A 22,371-nucleotide genomic window follows, 5' to 3' on the forward strand; every position below is an offset into this window, starting at 1 on the left:
TTTTATACGCATTATCCTTGTTTCATTTCAACATAATTTCATAATTCAAGTTCACGATTCAAAGTTCGAGTTCCATAATTCATAATTCAAGATAAACGATTTGTAGTGTGTCTACCACTACAAAAATACAATTCCAATTCACTAGTATGTAAGACATATTAACTCAATTCTACGACGGGTTACCTTTTTATAGATGAAGGTTGATATTGTCGATATCTACTCTCCCTACATTGGTGACCCGGTCGTGATGTGAACATGTCTACCTTGACAGAAACTCTAACTTCGATATGAACACGCCTATATTGACAGTAAGGCCAACTTCGATCTGAACACGCCTACTTCGATGGATGGTCCATATTGAACAAACAGTTGGCTTGCTACTTGTGACTGCGACATTATCCACCTCCTCGCGCTGTCGCTACTCAGTCTCGATCACACATAACGTACAACGTATTCACTCGACTGGTAAAGGCAACACAGGAGCGACTACGACCGTGAAAATTATACAGCTCTCACGATCAGCACTCAAAAGTATTAATTCTCTTAAGTGACACATTTTATATTCTTTCACAAAGATTTAAATTCTTTCACTATATATTTCTTACTTAACACAAAGACAGGCACGTAGCCATGTAGAACACAAACTAAATTGCACAAACAAAAATATATCACGTTTACGATGAAATACGTAAACAAATAGTAAATCTAAGTTCAATAAAAGACGTAGACGAGAAAGAATTATAATTCAACAAATTCCATGTGTAATACGGAGCTGCATTTAATTAAACTCGCGTTAATTAACATTCTTATTTACGTGGAGAAACTTGGTTTAACTTTAACACGCCATTTTGCTTATAAACGATCAGAGCTGGCATTGACGTCATAGGTCACGTGTGTGGGTATTGTGATTGTCTTGTAAGGCAAGTACTCAATTCGTAAAAAAAAGACATCTTTTTGCGCAAGAAGGAAAATTAAGTTTATTATGGTATAAGCCAGACTTCAAATATTTAGTCATAAATATTTACCTAATCATATTTTTTTTTTTAGTAGCGGACAAAATAAATATAAACATAGGATTTATAATATCTGTTATATTTAATTGCTCCCCAAATGTAAAAAAATTGATTATGATAGAATAAAGCATTTTTTTTCTTCAGAAAAATTGATTAGCTATCATTAAATAATTTTATTTGAATAATTAAGATGAAGATAATAGAAGCAGAGAGATCATAGACTTAGTCAAACCCTAAAAATTTCATTTCGTGAACTTATTCCGTTAATTTGAATTTAAAATCCAGTAAAATTTTTGCTTATTTCATTGTTTTCTCAATATAATTTTTAGTGGTATGACTGCTGTGAGGTCCTTTAAATATTTCATACTCGCGGGCTCTATAAAATTGCATATCTTAAAATATTCCGTTAAATTTTTGCTTAATCTATTGTTTGATCGATATCTTTTTTAATGGTATGACTGCTGCTAGGCCCTTTAAATTCCTAAAAAATGTTAGCCCTTAAACTCCTTTCTCGCGAACTCCTAATAAATGGAATAACTTAAAATATTCCCTAAAATTTATGCTTAGTTTATTGCTTTGTCTATAATTTTTTTATGATATGTCTGCTGCAAGGCCCTTTAAATATTTCTTTCTTGCAGCTCCTTAAAAAATTTTATAGCTTAAAATATTCCGCTAAATATTTGCTTAGTTTATTGTTATGTCGATCTAATATTTAATGATATGTCTGCTGAGAGGCCCTTTAAATATTTCTTTCCCGTAAGCTAAAAAAAAAATGGAATTACTTACAATATTCCGCTAAATTTTTGCTTAGTTTATTGCTATGTTGATAGGATTTTTAATACGACTGATGCGAGGCCCATTAAATATTTCTTTCTCTCGGGTTTTTAAAAAATTTGATGATTTAAAATTTCGTAAATTTTTGGTATAATTATTGCTGGGTCGACATTTTTTTATGATATGACTGATGCGAGGCCATTTAAATATTTCTTTCTCGCAGGCTCCTATAAAATAATGGGATTACTTAAAATTCCGTTAATTTTTTGCTTTAAAGATATAATTTTTAATGATATGACTGCTGCAAAGTCCATTAAATACATTTCTCGAGGACTCTAAAAACGAGATTATCTAAAATTTCGTTAATTTTTTGCTTAATTTATTGCTTTGACGGTATGATTTTTAATCTGACTGCTGCAAGACCCGTTAAATATTTCTTTCTCGTAGGCTCCTAAAAAAATGGGATAACTTAAAATTTCGTTAATTTTTTACTTTAAAGATATAATTTTTAATGATATGACTGCTGCAAAGTCCATTAAATACGTTTCTCGAGGGCTCTGAAAACGAGATAATCTAAAATTCCGTTAATTTTTTGCTTAATTTATTGCTCTAAAGATATGATTTTTAATCTGACTGCTACAAGACCCGTTAAATAATTATTTCTCTTAGGCTCCTAAAAAAATAGGGAGATTTAAAATTTCGTAAAATTTTTTGCTTAATTTATTTGCTTGGTCGATATTTTTTACTGGTAAGACCTATGCGAGGCCGTTTAAATATTTCTTTCCCGGGGGACCCTAAAAAATGGGATTTCTTAAAATTCCGTTAATTGTTTGCTTAATTTATTGCTTAGTCGATATAAATTTTTAATAAGACTACTTGATTTTTGTTGAAGTCGATATGTTTTTTTTTCTTCTAAATTTCATTTCCAAGCACTTGAGCATTGTTTTTATTATCGTCATTAAAGTCACAATTGAATAATCAGGTAATGTTTTAAAGTATCTTATTTTGTAATTTTTATGGTTTTGATTAATAAGAATTTAAATATTGACCTCACTTAGACGGCCCTGTATATCCTGCAGCAGCAACAAATTATTCAGCGTCAGCAAGTTATGCTGCAATTACAAAATCAATTAGTTAATTCAGCTGTCAAAAATCCTTTAACTACAACAAATCCTACAATAAGTTCCCTTACGGGCTTTGCGGATCAATTGGAGGGATTTTTAGCTTTAACAATCATTGATGACGTATTAGAAACAAAACTGAGAAATCATTGGATTTTGAAAGGTTTTACAATACCGCGTTTCTCAATCGAAAAATCGTTTGCTTCGAAAATTTGTTGGTAGTTAATTAACTGTTCACAACAGTAGGTGTTACAATTTGTTCTCATGGAAAGGGTATTGTATTTACTATTACGTTACATTAACGTTGTAATACATATACGACTTAGAAAATTGAAATAACGAATTTGTGTAGTAAAACGTACAAGGAGTAAGATGGAATAAAAAAATTAAGATCTGATAAATTTGAGAATTATCAACTGCTTAACTTAGAGGAAAAAAATACCATGCGGGCAGATCTACAGCCCACTTAAATGCAACCATAGAATTGAAATTTGACACGTTGAAAAGGCCATGTATCCATTTATAAGTATTTTTTTTTTAAATTACTATTCGTTCGAAAGTTATTGCAATATTGCGCTTTTTTTTTCATATTTCTTTTCACTGTTTTTGCTTTAAATAATTGCTATAGAAAAAATTGTTTATCTCCCTCGAGCTCTTCATTTTATAAGCTCGCTCTTGACTTGATGTCAAAAGCAATGTCAACTCGAGAAGAAGCGAAGTGATTATGCCTAACCATGTGGGTTAAATCAGATATAATTGGATACCTGTAAGCGACATCACGCATGTGTGTGGAACCTGATTGGCTTCTGAATTGACAAATGCCACGATTTACCTACGATGGCGCTACTTACAGCTATTCAATTCCGTAATATACATTATATTTCGCTCCATAAATAAAATATTACTAAATAATATTCAAAAATATTATAAGTAATAAATAGTTTCGTTTCTTCTGTAAGGTTGATACGAGGAAAACGGCATCTTTTCTCTTTTTTCATAACAACGTAAAAGCAATAGACTAGCAGTAAATAATCAGACAAACACACATGAAAGCTTGTGCACTTTATATAACTATCTATCAACATACAAATTTTTTATATCTCTTTTAACAAAATGCAATATAACTAAAATAATATATTTTGCTACAATTTACATATCATGTACAATACTATTTATAGTAATGTAGTGTAAGTGATGATTTTATAAGTGTCAGATTGTATATACAAGTTGTAATAAATTTGATCTTACACATTTTAGACATACATACATAATGTAGAAATTTTTTTTCACACATTTGTTTTTTCAGAAGCTCACATGGACATGAACGTATTGTAACACTTTTAACTCACCATTTGAAATTCTGCTGGCGCACTACCAATTTTCTCCTTTTTAAATCCAATAATGCATGATTTTAAATTTAATAGAAAGTAAATTATTCACTTAACTCACCTTAAAAAAAATCATAAAGTTAATACTTCAATAAAACGTAGCAATAAAATTACTGGCTGCTAATTTTAAATTTTATGTTTCGTCGCATGTCAATTCTATAAAAATTTGTTTAACTCTAAGAAGATTAACTTAAGAAAATATAGGATAATCTGCAATGGGAGCTTTTAATATAGATATTTTCTAGAATTCTTGTCAAAATGAAGTATAATAATTACACATTAGAGGTTGCAAATTGATATTTAAAAAAGGAAATATTAAAGGTGTACCTTATAATTGTCTTTCAACTCCCCTTTATTATCTCTTTGGCAATCAAAGCAGGTTTTGATGTTTTTAGTTTCGATTTCTTTAGTAGTGATTCGTTGGATTTCGATTGTATTTTTGTTTAACTATTTACAACCCCTAATGTGCTTATTTCTTAGAACGTCTTTTAGACAAGGATAAGGGTAGCCATTATGGAATACATTGAAACATTTTTGATAATTTCGCATAACAATTAAAAAATACAAATAATTTTCGGTGCTTCTTAATTACTATTTAAAAAATTACAAATAACCTGCGATGTTTTATGTAGTTTGCTATTAGGCTTTAAATTAGAATTTTTTAAAAATTTACAAACAGCTTTAAGTTATTAGACAGCCTAAATAAGCTTAAAAAAGGACTAAAATACAATTCAATTCTATTGTAACATTTTTTTTCAGGAGCAAAATAAGGAAAGGAAAGGAAAATACAATAATAATTTGTAACAGTAATACAATTAGAATAAAAATTGGTTGAAACTGAATTTTACTATAAAGAAATAATGCGTTTTCAATAACAATGAATTAAGATTTACCAGCAATTTGAATTTACTGAGTTCATTATATCTTGTTTTCAATTAGTATTATTGGCATCATAAAAAAAAAGTGTAATTTAAAAATATCATGATCCATTTTTGATAAATGCTATATCACCAATACAAAATTTGTAATCAACAAAAATACTCCTGCTTGCATTTAAATGTGATCCATTAGTGTTTAAGTTTGTAATGCACCGAAGAGAAAAATATTCTTTGTAGAATTAAATAAAGAGAGAAGTATAATATAAAGGGAATATAAAATAAAGGAAAGGAAAACACTGAAAGGGAAAAGTATTCTTTGTAGAAATAAAATGAAAATTTGTACAACATATGCATATTTTTTTTGCAGGAGAGATGTATGCGAAAATAAACTAAACAAAGGTAGAATCTAACCTTTCAATTCAATTTACAAAATGATAATTTTTAATCTCCAAAAAGCAAACTACTTTTTTCTTAAAAAAATAAATAAATAAACAGATTAATGTAAATACTTCATATGCGCCCCCTGGTTGAGAAAAATCAGACTATTTATAATTTAAATAAAGTATAATTTAAAATATATAATTGAAAGTGTAGGAAAAATTTTAGAATGGGAAAATGAAGTTATGGGTAGTAAAAAATAAGCAGTTGAAAATGATAAAATATTGTTTTAAAAAATATTATGCAATATTATTTAGCTATTTAAAGATTCTTTGTAGAAATAAAATAAAGATTTGTACAATATATGAATATTTTTTACACGAAAGATTTATGCAAAAAGAAACAAAACAAAGTTTGAATCTAACTTTTCATTTAATTTATAAAATTATAATTTTTAACCTTAAGAAAATAAAAGTTTTTTTTTCTTGAAAAAACAAATTAAGTGATCAATGTAAACATTTCATCTGCGTCCTCAGGTAGTGAAAAATCAGACTATTTATAATAAGGAATTTAAATAAAATATAATTCAAAATACATAACTGAAAGAAAAGTGAAGGAAAAAATAGGAAAGTGTAGTAGTTAGTGTGTTAGAAAAAATACAGAGAAAGGAGGAGTTGACAATGGTAAAATATAGTTTTAAAAAATTAATATAAATGTTCTGTATAATAAAGAATCTGTTAAAGCAAGACAAAAAATGAAAACAAATTATGTGACAAAATTCATTGTAAATTAATATTAAAAGACAAAACAATTAAACATAAGTAGTAATACCGTTTTTAGTTAAGCAATAACAGTGAAGTAGAATACTAATAATTTCAATAAAAACAACCAAATCGACCAAAGGGATTAGCATTATATTGATATCGGATATACTTGACTCATCTTGATATTAAATATCAGTGGAAGCTTGGAGGTTACGATCTTAATACCAATATCATAATGTGTCTATAAATATAGTTTTTAAGTTATCCTGTATAAAAAATATTAATTTTCAATTTAATGTTAAATTTTTGAATAATGTAGTCTTACTAGTTATAAGTAATGAAAATATTGAAATGTATATAAGTTTATTAACACTTAACTTACATTGATTTATTTATATCCTTATGGTATTGAGTAGACTAAAAAAAAAGAGAGATTTTTTTCCTTCCATCCAAGCTTTTTTTATATACAATTTAGATATATTTCACGAAAATGAGAAAAAGCAAATGTTTGCTTATTGATAACGATATCATCTGATTTTATTTTCAAATAATTATCATTAAGGAAAAGGACACTTTCTAAGACTGATATTATTTGATTTATCGAAATAGGGGTGGTCCAAAATTACACAAAAGCACTTTTCATATATATTGTTATCGTTCTAAGTAGAGTTAGTTGTCTCTTGATATCGATATCAATTTCTGTCCACAGGCATTAGATTAAATAAATTATTAGTACGTAATATTAAAAACAATTTAAAAAGTATATAAAAACTAGTTTAAATTATTTTTTTTACTACAGATATAATTTTTTAAAATATCAATCATTCTTAAAAAAAAACTGATTTTCAAATTTACAGATACATACGTAGAGGAATTCGAAGAATTTTGAAAATTTGATTAAAACATTTTATTATTATAAGACCATAATAAAATTGTTTCTTTTTAGTCTTGAAAGAATGAGTGAAATGATCTAAATTTTGATGATATCTAGATGGAACAATACTCTCAAAGATAAACAAATATACATTTTCAATCATGCAAGTGATAACTTTAAATAAGATAGTATGCACTGTATATGAATATTTATAAATGGATTCATTGCAAAATGTATCAGACACGGATTCATAGATTTAAATGTAAATAAAAAAAATGATCCCAAAAATAGCAAATAAAAAATGCATATTTGATAACACAAAGTAGATTTAAATAATTACAGTCTAAATTTAAAATCTGATCTATCTAATAAAACTTTTAATGTAATTAATTAAAATTAACTGCCATTCAACTATTTAAATACTAAACTATATCATAATAAAATTTCTCACTGAAATTTTATGTAAAAAGCTCTTAAATTGAAATGTTTTAAGAGAAGAAATTTTATTTTATGTGAAGAGCAAACTGAAAAGGTGGAGACAGTTATAGTAACAGTTAACGGATCGATTAGTTGAGAGGGAATGAAGATGTAATTTTAGTGTTTCGCTCCCTCAAACTTGTAAAATATAATTGGCATTTTTAAGTTTAGAATTTATTAGAATTTTGGAATTGAATTTTCACGGTTTGAATAAAATGGAATTTTTATTAACGTTCACTATTTTATTATTAAAATAAAAGTTAATAGAATAGATAGAAACAATATTAAATAATCAGAATGCATAATTCATTTTGCCAGATCTAAAAGTGGTTAAAGGATTTCCAAAATTTTTTTCGATATATTCTTCCCTAAATATTTAAAATATTGAAAGCAATTTCAAAATAAGTTAGAAAGTAAAATGATTACTAAAAACACTTTAACTTAGTATGAACCTTCAGAACATATTTTCTTTTAACATATCATTGTTATAACTATCTTTTAAAACGACGTTATTTGTGTTTTATATAATTCGTTTTCAGTATCATTTATGATGGTAGAAATACTCAAATGAAAAGGAAGTAATTTATTATTTTAAGATAGTTAAAAATTGTTACGTTTATAATAAAATAATTAACGATTTAAATTACTATAATGTTGTTATAAAATAAGCAGAGCTGAAAAATGTTGTAAATAGTTTGCTACATATAACTGATTATTCTATGACTGGAAGTCTTTTTCTTTATTTTAAAAAGAAATTTCACAATTTTACAAAAATAAATTAAATTTTTTTAATTAGATTTCATTTATATTAAAAGATAACGAAATTAATAAATCTTTCTAAAAAATTAAAATTGTAACCAATGATTGCAATTATAGTGTTTAGTAAAACATTGATGTGTCATAATTTTGATTAATAATGTTTCTATAGTAATCAAAACAAAAAGTTTAAAAATTGATCGGGAAAAATATATGCACAGGCCAGAATATGTTTTCATATTTTTGGGTTATAACTAACAAAACCTGGTTTCTAAAAAAATTAAATTTTTTCTGTCTTTTTTTTTTAATCGTTTATTAGGAAATTGCATAATAAATTGAAGAGCTTAGTTAGTTTTAAAATATATACTAAGTCAGAATGTTAACACTCAATTTTCCAACATTACTTTGTTTTTCAACTCTTTAAATAAGTTGGTGTTCATTTGAAAATTATCTATTGTAAACATTTTGTTTTTGTCTCTATACATCCTATAGCTTAAATCTTTAAAATTGAAATTGCAAACGATATTTTTTTAAGTAGGAAAAAATTAAATGGAGCAGATGACTTTGCTTTAAAACCCAGTATTAAGAACAATTTTTTTTAAAATCAAAGACGCGAATGGCAACAAATAAGGAAAATTATCACACTTTCCATTTTTTAAAATTCATAAGGGCATTAATAGTTTAGCTCCTAAATCTTTTTACCTATTTTTTATATTTTTCTACTAAAAAGAAAATTTAGTACAGTTGCCGTTAGTAATGTAGTTATTTATGGAATAAATTGGAATATGATTCGAAGCCATTGTGTAAGATTTGAAAAAGATTTAGGAAAAAAGAGAGGTATTTTTCTATTCTTATTTATTTTAACATGGCTTTATTCATAAAGTAGACTTGTAGTAAATACTGTTTATGCTTTTGAAATATTGGAATAACATAAAATAAATATTAGGTAGGCATGATATTCAAATCCCTCGAATAACATATTTTTAAAACTCATACGAAATTAATAAATAAATAATAATGATACTCAATTTCATAGCGGATATGTTCAGGTGTACTAATTTAAATACAAAATTATAAAATGTTTCTATTTTGACGGTAAATTTGAAACAAAAAATTTGAGAAAATAATAATAAAAATCTTACACTTCCGTAAAATCAAATATGCAGACTATGTGTTTCAAGCATAGAAATAAGTTCTTTATCAGATCAAATATGTATGTGGTAAGGCAGGAGCGAATTAAAAATTTTCAAGCAATTTAAAAATTTTATATTCAAATCATTATATTTGATGATATACTCTGTGTTAAGAAAAATAGGGTTCAGTAATAGTTTAGCTATAACTGGTTAATTTTAACTCGTGAAATTATTCATTTGATATAACTACCTTTTCTAAATAATAAACTGATTCATAATGGTTAAAGCAGTGTACATTATATGATGAATTTAAATCCTTTTTTTTAAATTTGATAATAAATTTGTTACTTATAGTTTCTAACACTTTCTGTTATTAATTTGAAGAATTTTAACTCAATGAGAAAATTGTTTCCTTTTTACATCTAAGTAGTTAAATTTTCAAAATAATTTCATAAGCACTATAAAACATCTTATATTATTATCATACAAATATTAAAAAAAAAATTGTCTTATACAATAAATTTCAAGTCAAAAATTATTAAAGTTACTTTCTAGTTTTTACTATAACACTTTAATAATAATTTTTAATTTCAAATTTAAATTCGATTCAAATGTTATTTTAATATTTTTCGTAAGACAAAATGAAATAGTGATTGTCTCATTGTTTTAGTCCAACAAGATAAACATTTTAATTAAAACAAATAGTAATTAAATGCAGAGTTAGATAAAATTTTAAGAGAGAGTAAAACAAATTTTTACTAGATATATATATAGATTATTTGACAGTAAGAATAAATCCCTGAAAATTGCAAAATATACAGAAATTAAATAAAGAAGCAATATAATTTATACAGGCACTATTTAACCTAATGTTTCATATTTCGCAATGATAAATCATGTTTTTTAAGCGCATTACATGAATAATATACTCATTTACTCACCATAAAATAAATGTTATTACAGTCAAATTTTACGTATTACTCACTATAACAATATGATAAATAGAAAGCTATTAAAATACTTATTTAAATGAAATAATACTATAATTTTAATTTATAAAAGCAATATAGAGTTGAAGAGAAAGTTTCTTTAAGTAAGTGCTTTTCATTTCTCAAAAGCACCAAATATAATGTACATGTATCATCAAAAATTCAAAACACATACTATATACAGATTTTGTAAAATATGACAAATTATGATAAAAATCATTACCTTAGTTGTTATGTAGATATTTGAAAAAACTCGAAAGTTTTGCATAGAATGTTACTCAATGTAGCATTATATATTTCTGAGACTAAATTTCCAACTAAATCGGCTTTCGCATAGTTAAATACTTAAAGCCTAATGAAAAGAAGTATGTAGTCAAAAATATTTATTATGATAAAAAAAACTCGTTTTTTTTTCAAATAAAAATGTAACTAAAAAATAATATGATATAAAATGATTTTTAAAAATTTTTTAACATAATTTTAAAGATAAAATAATAACAAATGTGGTTAATGTTTTATATGTATTCAATATTTGTTTTGATGTCCATTTTGGTTAAACAATTATTTTATTGTAACTACATAATACTGTTATCATGGATTTTTTTTTAAAATTTTAATAATGAAGAAGAAATTAAATTAAGGAAATATTAAATTGGAATATCCCCCCCCCCAATAAAAAATACTTATAGAAATATTATATAAAAGCAAAGTTAAGTTACGAATATAAATTCAAAATACATTAGAAATTCCTGCTCATAATAAATTTAACTCAAAATCTCTGCCCATTATTTCAGCTACGGTGTTTTAAACGAAAAAAAAAATATTAGATTTACTTTGGGATTAGATATTTTTTTTGTGCTCAAAAAGATAAAAAGATATGATAAGATTCTTTTTTCAGTTTAAAAATAAATGTTCTAAATACCTGATTTTTAAAGCAGGAGAAACAATTCCGCTGTTTCGTACTTATTTTCCGGAAGACTTTATTTTGCCATGTATCATTAGTTAAGTGATTTAAACCAAACGTTTATATATTTCTTTGTATCAGAATAAAATTTGATAAATGCTGTCACAACACGCTCACAGATTTCAGCTTACAGTCGTGTCGGAAGACCGCCATCCACATATAAAACAATTTCTACAGTTGTGTCACACATTGAGAGAATAGTATATGACACCTTCATCTTTATGCGGTCCTCCGCTGGCGATGGATTCAGGCACAGGAGCATGGTATAAAGAATCAGAAGAGACTTTTGGCGACGAACTAGCACCTTCTGGCACACCTCTTTCATCCTTTGCAACAGGATGAAGAGGAACTTGAAGCATTGGAGATGAAACACTAGAATTTGGGTTGGGGACGTTCATACACGACCTGTGATCTGCGGATTGCCATCCTTTTGTGGGTAGTGTCCTGGTGCTACCATACATACTCTCTGCGTAAGAATGATACCTCGTGTCTAGGTGCGGTTTTCGATGAGTGTAAGGAATTGTTGCACTACCAGGAAGCTCTGTCAAGGCCACAGATGCCCTATGGATGTGCATAGGCGCCTGTGACCTACCAGGTGGCATGGGTTGGCCGTAATGTTGACCAGGTCCATTTTCCGGCCTCCAGTTAGGATCTCTGCTCCAAGACCTTAACTGGTCATCGTTATAAGAAGCAGATCTGGGATGCACTAAAGAAAGTCCCTGTCCTGACTCTTCAAAATGTTTGTATGGATCCATAGGATTTATACCATGACCTTGAATGTCGGACGGGTTAAGTTGGATTCGACTCTGAACACCTCTGACAGATGGTCTGCGAGCGAATCCAAAAGTTGGATCCTCATCTTCTTCAGCAACACTATATCGTTTTCGTATCCTCTCGAGACGAGCAGTATCCTTTTCGACAAATTGAGCTAGTTCATCGGGGTTAAAATTTAGAGGCGGTTGAGAAGTTCTGCTAACATCCGGAGGCACGTTGCAAGAGTAACCACCACTGGAGGCACTACCATTTGAACATCGCACATAGTCAGCTGGTACATGAGAGTTCCTAGAATGGCCATCATTATTTCTATTTACCATGACTCTCTGTATGACCCTCCAATCTCTAAAATTCCTAGGAACTGTCATGGAGCCATTATTTCGCTGCTCAGACCACTGCACTTGAGAATTAGGTGGATGTTGTATTACCATACGGTTAGGAGGATAAGGTAATGTATGGGACATGGATTGTGGGCTGTGTCCAGAACAGGATACTCGTTGCCGAGGTAAAGATGGATGATGAGTAGGAGGATAACCATCATGGCGAACATAATAGCCACCTTTACTGTTAGATGGCATGATTACTCTATGATAAAACTGAGGTTGCTGGTAAGACAAGGCAGTTTGATTAACAATATCATCCTCCGATGAAGCACTATGGGGTATTGAGCCATTTGCTGGTATACCACCTGTTGACAATATAACATCAGGTGGTTTTGAATGAAAGTTCATAGGTCCATCGATATCTTTCTGTTCATCGATGGTTGTCAGCCACTTAAGCTTTTCTACCAGAGATTCTTGAGATAAAAGAGGGGATTTAGGACGTGGATATTTAATTCCAGGCTGTTGACGTCTCTTTGCTTCAATTCCTCTGAAAAGTGTGCATTGTAAAGCATTCTTTTTAATAATTCGTCTAATTTTGGAATTTCCATGAGCCATTCCGCGGAAACTTTCCTCATCATAGTCCTCAGCATCTTCTTCGTCATAACCAATGTCATCCAAACGAATTTCTTCTTCCACTTCCCCACTGCGCGAATCAGAGGACGTTGAGTCATCAGCATCTGGTGGCGGATCTTGAGAAGTACCACTATTCACCGACTGTTCACCAGAACTTTGACGAGACAAACTCTCCCCATTCACTTCATCTACTAATTTAACCAAGGCTGTTGGTGGTGCATGAGAACTTTTGTTAAGTAACGATTCACGTGGCAATGGTCGTGGTTTTTCGTCTTCACACAAATGATCAAGTGACGTGTCATTGAAAACTTCGTCTCTCTCTTCCTGTTTAATCACAGTATCGATTTTTTCAACTTCAGATGAATCTTGAATTATTGCATCTTCACCTTTAGTTGTAGTATCAGATCCTGGTTCACTTTCTTCTTCACCGTATCTAACTATAATAGTATCTTGAGAAGATATGCTACAGTCACTATCAGCTTCGGAAAGAGTGCGAGAATGGGTTTTACTACCATCATTATCACTAATTTCGCGACACATACTATCAAGTTCAAAGTTAACAGATGGAAAAAGATCACATTCACTTACTGGTATACCACACTCGGCTGCAGTTAAACAAGTGATGAGTGATCTAAAATAATCATTACTAAGATCACCATTGGAGCAGTCCGTTCCAAACTCACTGTTTAGCTCATGAAACACGCTGTTGAGCTCTTCATCTACAGCAAATTCTCTCTCAGCTTCGGAGAATCTCTGAAATAGTTTTTCGCTTTCATTTGTACTAGATTCTTTAAGCACTGAATCAGAAGGGGGCTCTTCAGTTATCACTACACTGTCAGTATTTTCCGTTTCATTCGAAACGGCGACTTCTGGAGCAGGCACTGAATTTTTTTCGGAACTCTCTTCACTGACGACACTCTCCACAGGGGTATCGCTGTTATTTTCTGGCTTTGGCCCGTTTTCCACAGGTGGATCTGGCTTTGCAACAGGCGCTTCTTCAGAATCTCTATACTCAGCGGGCGGTTCGAATGGTGGCACATCTTGGTATTCGATAGGAGGTTCGAACATGTAAAACACTTCAGTGTAAACAATGTCAGGTCCTGTTGTCAGAGCTAAATGTTGGACCTCTTCGCATTCATCCGAGTATAAAGTCACTGCCTCGTCAAATGTCACACGATTTTTTTGTCGCTTTCCCAATCTGTTGCCTTTTTTCAGGACAGATTTTATTTCTTTGGCTGATTCATGAGTGGCAGATTCTTCAAAGCTTACCTGCCGTTTTACGGAGTGCCCCTTGTGGTGGTGGTGTGCCGCCTCCGACTTGGTATCGTCACGCGGCATGGTGTGTCCGTTCACCTCCACCGGATGGTCGCTGGAGGGGGATTTGTTATTAAGATGGCTTCCCGGTGCGGTGGCCGTCCCGTTCGGGACAGTAGTTGAATCAGTCGCCGGGGCGGCGGACTCTGCTGATATCGATGATGATGGTTTTTGCCCCGCCGACGTTTCAATCGTCGGCACATCCTCGTCTTCGTCGCTCACGTCCTCGTCAATATACTGAAAGTGTTCGCACTCAAAGTCAGATTTCGATGTTGTAAAAGTGGGGCTGTTATTGTTGTTTTCGGCGGCGGAGGAGCTTGGACCACACCCACCGTAGCATCCCGGCGGTGTCAGCTGCCGTTCGGGGCGGCCGATCGATCCGTCCTGCGCAATAGGCGGCAGCTCTCCGCCGTTCACGGAGCATCCCCCGCACTTCCCCTCTGAGGAAGTAAACGAATACAAAGAATTGTGGACTTCCGTTTCGATCTTCATCTTCCGGTGACGTAGGACGCAGTGAATGACCAAATACTGACCCTTTCAATTAATCAGTTTCTTTTTTCAGAAAGAGCAGATTTTATTCTGAGCCTTATTTACGGGAGAAAGATAACACAAATGATGGTCATAGCTTGATGACTAAATCACTGTGCACACGAGAGAGGAGAGAATATTTTAGTTCGAATGAAGAGAGCATCCTACATTTTCCTCTTCGTCGCATAAATCTGCAAAGAGAAAACAAAACTCATTACACAAAACAGTTCTATACGTCTCTCTTTATTAGTTTCATAAAAAGGAAAAAAAATACATAATAAGCAACTATAAAATAAATAACCTAAGATAAACAAAAGGAAAAAAAAACATGCAACGCAAATGAATTAATTTTTTTTTAAATATTCTACACATATAAAATGCACATTACACATATCTTTATTTAAAAGACATTATCATATGGATATTATTAATTCTTTTAAAAAGTTGTAGCAATAAATTACTAAAATTTTTTTGAAAATCGTAAAAATAATTGTAAATTCCGTCAGTGTTAATTAGATGTGTTATTTTCGTAAACTTAATCACGTCATTTGAAATCACGTATTCAATAAAAATAAATACTTTCTAACAAATAGATGTTATATTGTAGTATAACCGTCATTGAACAGCCGATCAAATTTTGAGTTTACGATATCCAATGTTCAACTACCTACCCCTGTAATTTTTTTTAACCCAATCCAGAAGACAAGGAAACTCTTGGATCAAGTATTGAAAGAATTTAGACTTCGAGCAGGGTTTTTTGATGGAAATAACCCGCATTTGCGTTACATGGAGAGAAAAACCACGAAAATCTCCCACGGTCAGCCTGAAGGTTAGGGGATACTAACCCACTCTACCACTGAGGATATTTTATATCAGAATTGTGGTCGGTGTGAGCCGGGTGTGGAATTCCACCAGCCAGGGAACCCGGGTCACCTCATTGGGAAACGAACGCTCTATCCCCAGAGCTACAGATATGTTCCAAATATGTAAAATCATTATCTAGATCAGTCTGTCAAGACGAGAATAAAAAAGTGTCGAAAATAATGGCATTTAGTTTAATCTAGCAATCGTTCGGTTAAATTAGTTTTGGTTTGTTTTAACCCCCTCACTGGGACAGAAATCGATGGTTAGTTTTTTTCTTTTTTCCTTCTGTATTTAAATATTAACTTTAGAAAATAAGACGTGCATATTTTTAGGACTTGACAAGCATTCCAAAAGAAATAAATAATTATAAAATTATAATTAATTATGTAAATAAAACCAAGAAGAATTTTTATTCAGAATACAAAATTTAAAAAAAAAAAAAAAACAGCGAGAGAATATCATAAAATTTTTAATACTTATGCATATAGCGCTCTTTCGTAGGGCAAAGAAAACATCGAACCATGACAAACTGAAACACAAATAGTTTAGTGCACCATACGCAAAGAGGAAATTATATTTCCTGTTATCTTTCTATGGCTAAAATTTTGACAAAGCCGAAATCGTTCACAAAACCACATCTTTTGAAATCTAATAAAATTGAACATAAATTATTTATTAACATATTTCCTGAATAATGCATAATTTTTTTAAATGGTTATCTGCGAACTTCCAGTTCAAATGACAAAAATGCGGATTTATACGTGGAGGAAAATATTTTTCATAATAACTTTTTTTAATAAATCTATATACTTGTAAAAATAACATAGGTCTCTAAAACAAGGAGATTTTTTTTATTTTAACATGCAAAACAAAACAATCAGTTAAAGATTTAGCTAATTAAAGATTATCTTTGTTTTAGATTTTAGCATTGCATTATGACAAATATCATAATATGTCTAAATAAAACGCATGCAATGTAATGTGTCATAAAAGTAAAGTAAAGGTAACACGTTCAAGAAATTTGAAATGTCGTCAAAAATACACAATTTTATTTCCCTTTTAATAAAGCAAAACGAGAAATTGATTCAAGAAAGGTTATGATGGCCAAAATTAAGATAAATCTTTTTTTAGACGTGGATGGAAAAAAAATTAAAAATACCTAATTTTATAATTTGCTAGCTATCTGCGTATAATTTGTCAAAAAAAGATTAATTTGTAATCATAATAGTCAATTATAACGCCTAATATTCGTAAATAAGCAAAGTATATGGCAGATATTGGTCAAAAAAAGTATCGCTGTTAGAAATTTTGGAGCATGATGAACCACTATAAGATTAATAAATACGTTGTAACATTACTAAGTAATGTAAATGTAATATGCCATAAATAAATTATTTCATTCCAATTTTAATAATACAAAAAAGAAAAATTGATTCAAGAAAGTTTATGATGGCTGAAATTAATATTAATCGTTTTTAAATGTGGATGAAAAAGAAGGAAAAAAAAAGAAACATATCTAATTTTATAATTCAGTCAATAGACAATATTTTGCTTCTTAAACTTGTATTATATTTTTAAATTTTTTTTAGCTTTTTTTCATCTTGAATAGAAACATAAATTAATTTTAACACCTTATAAAATGGTGCATCAAATTTTGAACCAATATTCATGTATTTCTGAGAGTAACACTTCTCTATTTTTGCTTTGAAGGAAATGCAAATTATTGTTCAATTTTATATAAAAATTTTTTAAATACTCATCTCGAATGGAAAACACTTAGAAAAAAATGTTTCATGTCAAGCTTATCGTAATTAATTTAAAGGAAAAGAAATATATAACCGCTAAATAAACAAACACGGTTTCTCTTTTATCGATAAAACTACGTAGCACCAACAAACATTTTTCCAATATTATTCCCAAAATAGTTCGACAAAACTAAAAACGCCAATAAATTTTCCATTTGTTTGCTCACGTGCAAAAACTCCTTTTTATCTCCCAGACAACAAAAATCTCGGGAATTTTCCGGAAAAGGGACCAGATGTTAATAGTTCATCTTTTTGCTTATAAAGTAATAACAAGACACCTCACTGTTTCTAAGGGCAAGAAAGAGGTAAATTCCTAAACTGTTCTTTGCCGCCTCTTCCTTCCTCTCGGGTAATAGGGAGTGGCGCATCCCTTTTACCCCTCATCACCCTCTTCCAACTGTTACCAAAGTAACCAGGGGTAATATATGACGAAAAAGGGAGAGAGGAGCAGATGTTGAGAGAAATCTGCTATCCTCTCTGATTACAGAATTAGGAAATGAAGAGAGAAAAAAAAAGAAGGGAAAAAATTAGGCTATTAACAGTTCAGCGGTCGCACACGTTTAAAAGAAGAAATAAAAGTAAATTGGAAGGAAGTGATTCTCATCCTTTCAGAAGTTATTTACCTTTTGAAAATTTTCTCAGATATAGATTAAGATCTTCCCTTTTATTAATGCACGACATCGGTGGTTCAAAGGAAATGAATTCTTTTCGGATGAAAAAGAAAAATCCATGAGAGGGGGAAATTATGAGCAATACTGGAAAACGTGTCACGAATATTGGTTTAACGTTGAACCATAATATCGATACCTTGAACCATATGGTTCAAAATGTTCTACAACATTTGATAAGGTGTTAAATTTAATTATGTTTCTAATACGGAATAATGGTAACAGTTACGTAATAATAATAATTTTTTTAAAAATAAAACTGCTAGATATTTCATAGTGTTGTTGAACCTTATTATTGTACTTCTTAAATTTGATTACACAATACTATGGCAACAAATTTGTGCCGTGTTTAGGTTCAAATTACCGATATTATTGTACATCGTTGAACTGCTAACCTTATTTATTTGTTTATTTTCTTTTAAACTAAAACAAAATCTAGTGTCAAAACTCTGTAAAATAAATATATTAATTAACATTTCTTTTTTAAATAAAAAAAAGGCTTTAATTTGGTCAATTTTATAACAAATCCGTATAATGGTTCAAGGTGCGGATATTATAGTTCAGCGTTGATAGTTATTATTATTATTAATAAAGAGTGGGTGTATTATTTTAAAATGAAGTATAATCTATTGTCATTAATTTTTCCTACATTAATATCTTTACTTTCTTCTTTTATAATTAAAAATATATTATATATAATAAATGTTATATGAAATTTAATATGAATGCAAATAACAAATGTTATATGAAGTTTCAAATTAAAAAAAATTATTTTATTCATACATGTTTCTTTTCGAAAGAAAAATAGGGCAGTAAAATATGAGATATTTTAAAATTAATAACTTAGCCAATAAATAAAAAAAGTAAAAGTAATACGTCAGTACTTGATTTACATCGCACTAGAGCTCCACAATGGGCTATTGGTGACGGTGTGGGAAACATCCCTGAGGATGATCCGAAGACATGCCATCTCAATTTTGATCCTCTGCAGAGGGGATAGCTCCTCTGCTGTGGTAGCCCGATGATCTTCGTCGAGCATTTTACGGTAGAACAGTTAAACGAGAACCGATATTGCGCACCCTCGGTCCCTACGCAGGCTGATCAAAGTGGTCCCCACTCGCTTACTGACCGCAGCCAGTGACGCTTGACTTCGGTGTTCTACAGGGAATCGTATCTTTAAGATCAGTCCACTACGGGACGTGAAAGAACCAAATTTGTATTTGTATTAACTAGACTTTATAAATTAAATTTAGATTTTATAAGAGAACAAAAGAGTTGATGATATTTCAGTCAGTTTCGATCAGATAAGATCTGCTAGTTTCGGCCATAGTAGAGATTCAATAGTTACTTCCGCTGAACAGCCGATCCATATCGAATTTACGGCTTTAATAATGTTCAACCCCATAACCTTGTAATTCTGAGCCCAACCTAAGCAAAAGAACTCGCAAGTTCAAATATTTGGATGAACTCGTTTTCGTTGAAGATTTTCGGAATTTTACTAACCTACAATAACTTCCCATGAGCCCGATGGCAAGGGAACTTAACCCATGATCCATTTACCACTGGGAATATTTCCGTTAGCATTGTTGTAAGCATAAGTAGAAAGTCGTATGAAAATTGATTAGCCATCGTCGGTATTCGAACCTGGTCCGTTTCATTGAGGGACACGTTCCATATTCCTTGAATTACATTGGACGATAATTGTTCGAAACAATGGTTTTAATTTCGACTCTCTACGCACGGCCAGGGCCATAACCAGTACAGGTTGTGGCTAGTAAACAGGGCTTGAATAATTGGAAGAGATGTTGTACATGGTAACAACAATGTTTTAAGTGCAAGAATTCTATATCATATGCCTAGTCTTTGTATAGAATGCATGACGTATTTTGGCAAAGTATGAAATATGAGAGATATTACATATTTTGCCTTGCCATTTTATAGAGTGTCTGAAAGGTTTTAAGAATGCAGAGGCTATGTGTGAAATATTAGTTGATTACTCTTTTCCGAGTTATTAGTCATTCTATATATAGAATGACTAAACAATCTGTGACATATTAAAAATATCATACTATGCCGGTTGATTTTAGATATTCTATAGAATACCAGATTTCATACATTGATATACGTTAAGAAAGTGTAATTAAAAAATTTTGGGGTCCCATGCAGATAAACATGTAGTAATTACTAAATTTATCACGAAATCATTTACTGTGAATAATTAACTTCTTGTTACCATTAATGTAAGAAAAATTCATTAAACAGCAGTCGACTGAATTCCAATGTTTGCGTAGTTCATTATCAACTTACATGTTGCCATTCCCGTTTTCTGAATTTCATAAAATCGAGCGATTCTGTTTATTCATTCCGTCTGATCCTGTTCGCTTATTTCTTTTGTTTTCTCATTAAATACAGGAGGCAGAAAAGCATTTTTATGACCGAGAGAAAATAATCTCAGAAGAAAGAAAAAAGACTAGTACGAGGCGTAGCATGCAAAGTTGTAATTAAAATTCAGGCAGTGAACTGCTCATAATAAATTTAAGCGACGAACAATGTAAAATCGTCTGCGTGGTTTATGGTCGCTTGGTTTGCGTGCGAACGGAACATAGAGAAAAAAAGTGTGAGAAGGATTTAGTGAAGAAAAAAAAAAACTAAAAAAACTCATACAAACGGTGTAATAATTTGTTAGAAAATATATCTGAACAAGCATTTGTTTTTGTAATCAGTAATTAAGCATAGTTTTGAGGATATTATTCTTTTTTAAATCATGTTTTATTCAACAATATCTAACAATCCATCAAATTAATTTGTAAAGATATAAATTATATGTTTATAATATTCGTAATTCATATAAAATTATTAATTATTAACTTTACTTTTCAACTTAAAAGTACAACGTAAATTGTTTATTCATTTATTTATTGTTTTGCATACGCAATAATACAAAAGTATAATAGTGAAAAGGGGGGGGGGTGATAAAGTACTACGTTTTTCTCTCATGTAAAGACATTAAAGTTTCATTTATACTATATTAATTCAAAATGGACGCTTCTCTAGTTCCCAAATAAAAAAAAGTGTGTGTGTAATAGTTAAACGAGAAAAAAAGTTAAACTTCTTCCTGCTATGTATTTCTAATAATACATGTACAGTCCTTTTCTCTAACTAATTATTATTCTAATTAACTTGGCCAAGAAAATAAAAGCAAAGTAAATTAATTATAAGAATAACAAAAAATAAAGGATTTCAAAAGATTTAATTAAATAATTCAATTACGAAGATTTTACCATGGTAAAAATATTTCTCTTAGCGATGTTGAAAAAAAATTAATGCTATTAGTGTTTGACTTCTAATGACGAGCTTATAGTCAGTTTTGTAATCATATAAGAAACCCCAGTTGACCGTTGACATCCTTTCCTTCTAAAAATGCTGAATTTAGTTTATTATGGTTCGCATGGTTCTGGATTTAATATATTAAGTACTAAGAATAATAACTATTTTCATCCATCTCTGAATGATATGCGTAACAACAATTTATTTATCTATACATAAGTTTTTGCAAAACGTCGTTTCAAAGTAATCACCTCTCATGATATAAGATAAATTTAGTTCATATAGAGAAAAAGAAAGGAAACCGCAAATAAAAGTTTAAACAAAATAAAAGATGATTTTATACGGCCAGATATCAATATTTATATCAGAATAAAACGGAAAATCATCAAAAGGGAAGTTCTTATTCACTTTATGTAAAATCAATATACAGTCTTTCACTATAAAAACGAGTTTTGACATAAAAATCATTGCGATGATAAAAACGATTACAATCAAAATGATGACAAAAGCTATGCTTTATAAATATTTTTATCAAGGTACTTTCTAATTTGGTATTCTGAGCTATTTTTGATCGTCAAAAATAAATATATTAATTCTGGAAACGTTAGTCTGTGATTCACCAGTAA

General features: G+C 30.1%; 1 protein-coding gene across 4 annotated transcripts in view; it reads right to left on the reverse strand.

Annotated features, from left to right (window-relative positions):
• Window positions 1–3,957: 3,957 nt before the first annotated feature.
• LOC107455008 (uncharacterized) overlaps window positions 3,958–22,371 on the reverse strand; it is a 142,960-nt gene continuing 124,546 nt past the window's right edge. For all 4 annotated transcript variants that reach the window (XM_087154115.1, XM_016072399.4, XM_087154114.1 and 1 more), the window contains one exon: window positions 3,958–15,272. In XM_087154115.1, the coding sequence (XP_087010241.1) occupies window positions 11,692–15,045 (3,354 nt within the window). In that variant the 5' untranslated portion in view covers window positions 15,046–15,272 and the 3' untranslated portion in view covers window positions 3,958–11,691. The remainder of the gene's footprint in view (window positions 15,273–22,371) is intronic.

This window comes from Parasteatoda tepidariorum, chromosome 10 (genome assembly GCF_982258835.1).
Source record: "Parasteatoda tepidariorum strain Cologne lab strain chromosome 10, Ptep-v5.0, whole genome shotgun sequence".
Lineage (NCBI taxonomy): Eukaryota > Metazoa > Arthropoda > Arachnida > Araneae > Theridiidae > Parasteatoda > Parasteatoda tepidariorum.